Source organism: Piliocolobus tephrosceles, chromosome 21 (genome assembly GCF_002776525.5).
Source record: "Piliocolobus tephrosceles isolate RC106 chromosome 21, ASM277652v3, whole genome shotgun sequence".
NCBI lineage: Eukaryota > Metazoa > Chordata > Mammalia > Primates > Cercopithecidae > Piliocolobus > Piliocolobus tephrosceles.
Genome location: NC_045454.1, coordinates 52,457,346 through 52,461,100, shown reverse-complemented (window position 1 = coordinate 52,461,100; position 3,755 = coordinate 52,457,346). Strand labels below are relative to the sequence as shown.

The 3,755-nt window shown below is 67.5% G+C and overlaps 1 protein-coding gene across 2 annotated transcripts in view; it reads left to right on the top strand.

Annotated features, from left to right (window-relative positions):
• The first annotated feature begins 1,322 nt into the window (after window positions 1–1,322).
• The window catches only part of MADCAM1 (mucosal vascular addressin cell adhesion molecule 1), an 8,168-nt gene continuing 5,735 nt past the window's right edge, over window positions 1,323–3,755 (top strand). The window contains exons 1-3 of one of the 2 annotated variants that reach the window (XM_026457266.2): window positions 1,323–1,430; window positions 2,042–2,326; window positions 2,703–3,029. In XM_026457266.2, the coding sequence (XP_026313051.1) occupies window positions 1,370–1,430; window positions 2,042–2,326; window positions 2,703–3,029 (673 nt within the window). In that variant the 5' untranslated portion in view covers window positions 1,323–1,369. The remainder of the gene's footprint in view (window positions 1,431–2,041; window positions 2,327–2,702; window positions 3,030–3,755) is intronic. The other variant, XM_026457265.1, reaches the window with a different exon arrangement.

Genomic DNA, 3,755 nt, shown 5'->3' with positions numbered 1-3,755 from the left:
GGGACGGGCCCCTGGGTGGAGGGGAGCCAGCCATCACGACTGCCACCACAGGCCCTCATTGAGCTTGGAGGAGAGCGCCCTGGGAACCACAGCAGAGGAGGGCGGGGGGAGGAGTGGGCAGAACCTGGTTAAGGTGAGGAGCAGCCGTGCAGAGGCCCAGAGGCCGTGGGGGGGTCCCAGTGGTGCAGGGCTCCCGAGGCCGGGAGCCTAAGGGGTGTCAGTGTGCCCAGAGGGGTAAACAAGCCACAAGGGGAAACAGAACCAGAGTTGGGGGCTTGGAGGAACAGATGAGTGGATTCCAGCACGTTTGCAAGGTGAGGTTCCCACGACTCGCCGACGGCAGCTGTGAGTGGGGGCCCAGCCAGCTTTCCTTCCAGATCCCTCTTGTGGACCGAGATCCAGGTCTCAGTGTAGACCAAGGAACAGAGGTAGCCCCCACTCGGGCTCCCAGGCTCCAGCCAGGCCTGCTAGGCAGGCGACCTCTGCCTGTGTGATGGAAGGAAGCCAGGCTCAGGGATTGGGTGACTTGTCCCAGGTCCTGGAGGGTCGCACAGCTCCACGACGGCCAGGAGACCCCAGCCCAGGGGGCCTCCATCCCCAGCGACCTTCACGTGCCCCCAGGGGACCCCAGCCCACAAGATGTGGCCCGCAGCGCCGGAGCAGGGCGAGGCTGCTCTCCACCGCCCCTGTGCGGCCGCCCGGGAAAGTGCAGGCGGGCCGGGAGCGGTGTTTCAGGCCTGTGATGGGAGGTGGGGGGATCACCTGAGGTCGCGAGTTCCAGGCCAGCCTCACCAACATGGAGAAACCCCATCTCTACTAAAATTACAAAATTAGCCGGGTGTGGTGATGCATGCCTGTAATCCCAGCTACTCAGGAGACTGAGGCAGGAGAATCGCTTGAACCCGGGAGGCAGAGGTTGCGGTGAGCTGAGATCACGCCAGTGCACTCCAGCCTGGGCAACAAGAGGGAAACTCCGTCTCAAAAAAAAAAAAGAAAAAGAAAAAGAAAAAGTGCAGGGGACTCGCCATCGGGGTGGGGCAGCGCTGCCCAGCCTCTGTCCCACTTCCATGCACTTGACCTCGACCCTCCGGCCTCCGTGTCTGCGATCTTCCCGTGTACCTGAAAATGAGGCCTGGAACGGACCCAGACCTTCCTGCCCGCCCGTCCTGACTGGCCCCGGGGGCCCCCGCCCCATCTTTGGCCCCCAGCCCCTGCCTCTCTGCCGCCTCCAGGGTCGGGGGTCAGGCCGGGAAAGCCCCTTGGGAAGCCCCCGGGGAGCAGCTGGAGCGGGCTCGCGGGGCGGCGGGAAGGAGCGGGCGCCGCTATTTAAGCGGCTTCCGTGAGGCCTCGGGGACAGAGGGGACCCAGCATGGATTGGGGCCTGGCCCTCCTGCTGGCGGGGCTTCTGGGGCTCCTCCAGCCGGGCTGCGGTGAGCAGGGGAGGGGGCGCGGGAGAGGGGAGGGGCTCAGGAGAGGGGAGGGGCTCAGGAGCGAGGAAGGGGTGCGGAGGGGAGGGGGCGCAGGAGAGGGGAGGGGGCTCAGGAGAGGGGAGGGGCGCAGGAGAGAGGAGGGGTGCGCAGAGTTAGGGGCTCCGAGAGAGGAGGTAATTGGTGATCCTGCCAGAGGAGGGGGTTTGGAGGAGGCAGGGGCTGAGAAAGGAAGTTGGGGGCTCCGCGCGGCCCTCTGACCCGCAGCGAGCGAAACCGGCTCCAGGCAGATGGGGTTCGGGGGACTGGGGCTGAGGCGGGGGTCGGGGCGGGGTTCAGGGACCGAGCCTGGGAATCCGGGTAGCGGCGAGGCAGGGGCCCGGGGGGGGGGGGGAAGGTCCAAGAACCCGGCAGAGGCGGGGCGGGGGTCCAGGAGCGGGACGGGGACGGGGTGGGGATCTGGGGGTGCAGGGGAGGGTCCGGGAACCGGGCAGAGGCAGAGTGGGCGTCCGGGAGTGGGGCGGTGGATCCGGGAGCGGGGCGGGGCGCAGGGCAGGGATTCGGGGCGGGGTCCGAGACTCCGCGGGGCTGAGCGAGAGCCGCGGTCGCCGCAGGCCAGTCCCTCCAGGTGAAGCCCCTGCAGGTGGAGCCCCCCGAGCCGGTGGTGGCCGTGGCCCTGGGCGCCTCTCGCCGGCTCACCTGCCTCCTGGCCTGCGCGGACCGCGGGGCCACGGTGCAGTGGCGGGGCCTGGACACCAGCCTGGGCGCGGTGCAGTCGGACGCGGGCCGCAGCGTCCTCACCGTGCGCAACGCCTCGCTGTCGGCGGCCGGGACCCGTGTGTGCGTGGGCTCCTGCGGGGGCCGCACCTTCCAGCACACCGTGCGGCTCCTTGTGTACGGTGAGGCGTCCCCACCCTGCGCCCTGCCTCTCTCTGAGCCTTGGACTCACGGCCCCTTCCCTACACCACCTCTTCCTGGAAGTCTCCCAGATTGCAGGCCCGGTCCCAGCTCCATGCACAGCTCCCCGAACCCAGGTCCCCAGCCTTCGCTTCCCCCCAGCTCACCCCAACCCTCCCAGGGCGGGCCCTGGCCCATCCTTCAGTCTATTCCAGCTTCCCAGGGTGGGGCCTGCGCACAGGCCGTCGCCACTGCCGGTTCATCAGCAACCCCCACGCATCCTTGGCCCCAGCTCCAAGCCCCCTCCGGGCTCCATTCCCTCCATCCCGTCCAGCCCTGACTCTGGGCTCAGCCCTGACGCCTGACCCTCCATCACAGCCTTCCCGGACCAGCTGACCGTCTCCCCGGCAGCCCTGGTGCCTGGTGACCCGGAGGTGGCCTGTACGGCCCACAAGGTCACGCCTGTGGACCCCAACGCGCTCTCCTTCTCCCTGCTCCTGGGGGACCAGGAACTGGAGGGGGCCCAGGCTCTGGGCCCGGAGGTGGAGGAGGAGGAGGAGCCCCAGGAGGAGGAGGACGTGCTGTTCAGGGTGACAGAGCGCTGGCGGCTGCCGACCCTGGCAACCCCTGTCCTGCCCGCGCTCTACTGCCAGGCCACGATGAGGCTGCCTGGCTTGGAGCTCAGCCACCGCCAGGCCATCCCGGGTGAGTCCGCTGGGTCCCCTGGAGACCCAACCGCTGGCCAGCCTTGACAAGCACTTCGGGAGGAGGGGATGGGGGCAGCACCTGTGCTTTGGGGCGCTGGGAGGATTGGATTCCCCCACGCGGCCAAAGCCACATTCATTAACTCATCATGTATTTACTGAGCACCCGGCCCCCAGCACAGGTCCCACCGCTTCCCTGCCCACAGCGCTCCACGGCTCCTGCCTTGGGGCCAAAGCCCAGGTCCTCCCCGGGGCCCACAGGAACCTGCACCACCTGCCCTGTGCCCTTCCTGCCCTCCCTCCACCGTCTCTCCCCCTCCTCATTCTGCTGCAGCCACACGGGCCTCCTCGCTGTTCCTCCAACACGCCAGGCATGATCCTGTCCTGGGGCCTTTGCACGGCTGTGCCCTCTGCCTGGAATACCCTTCTTCTGGATCTTTCCACGGCTCTCTCCTCCTCCCCCTCAGGCCTCTGCGTGAGTGTTGCCTCCTCCGTGAGGCTTCCCTGGATTCCCGTTTAAAGGGTCAACCCTCGACCCCCAACGTGTAGAAACACAGGCACAGACGCACACACGTGTACAAACAGTCGCACGCGCACACGCGTGTACACAGGCACACATGCACACGCGTGTATAAACACAGGCACAGACACACACGTGTACAAACACAGGCGCACGCACACACGTGTGTACAAACACAGGCACACATGCACACGCGTGTATAAACAC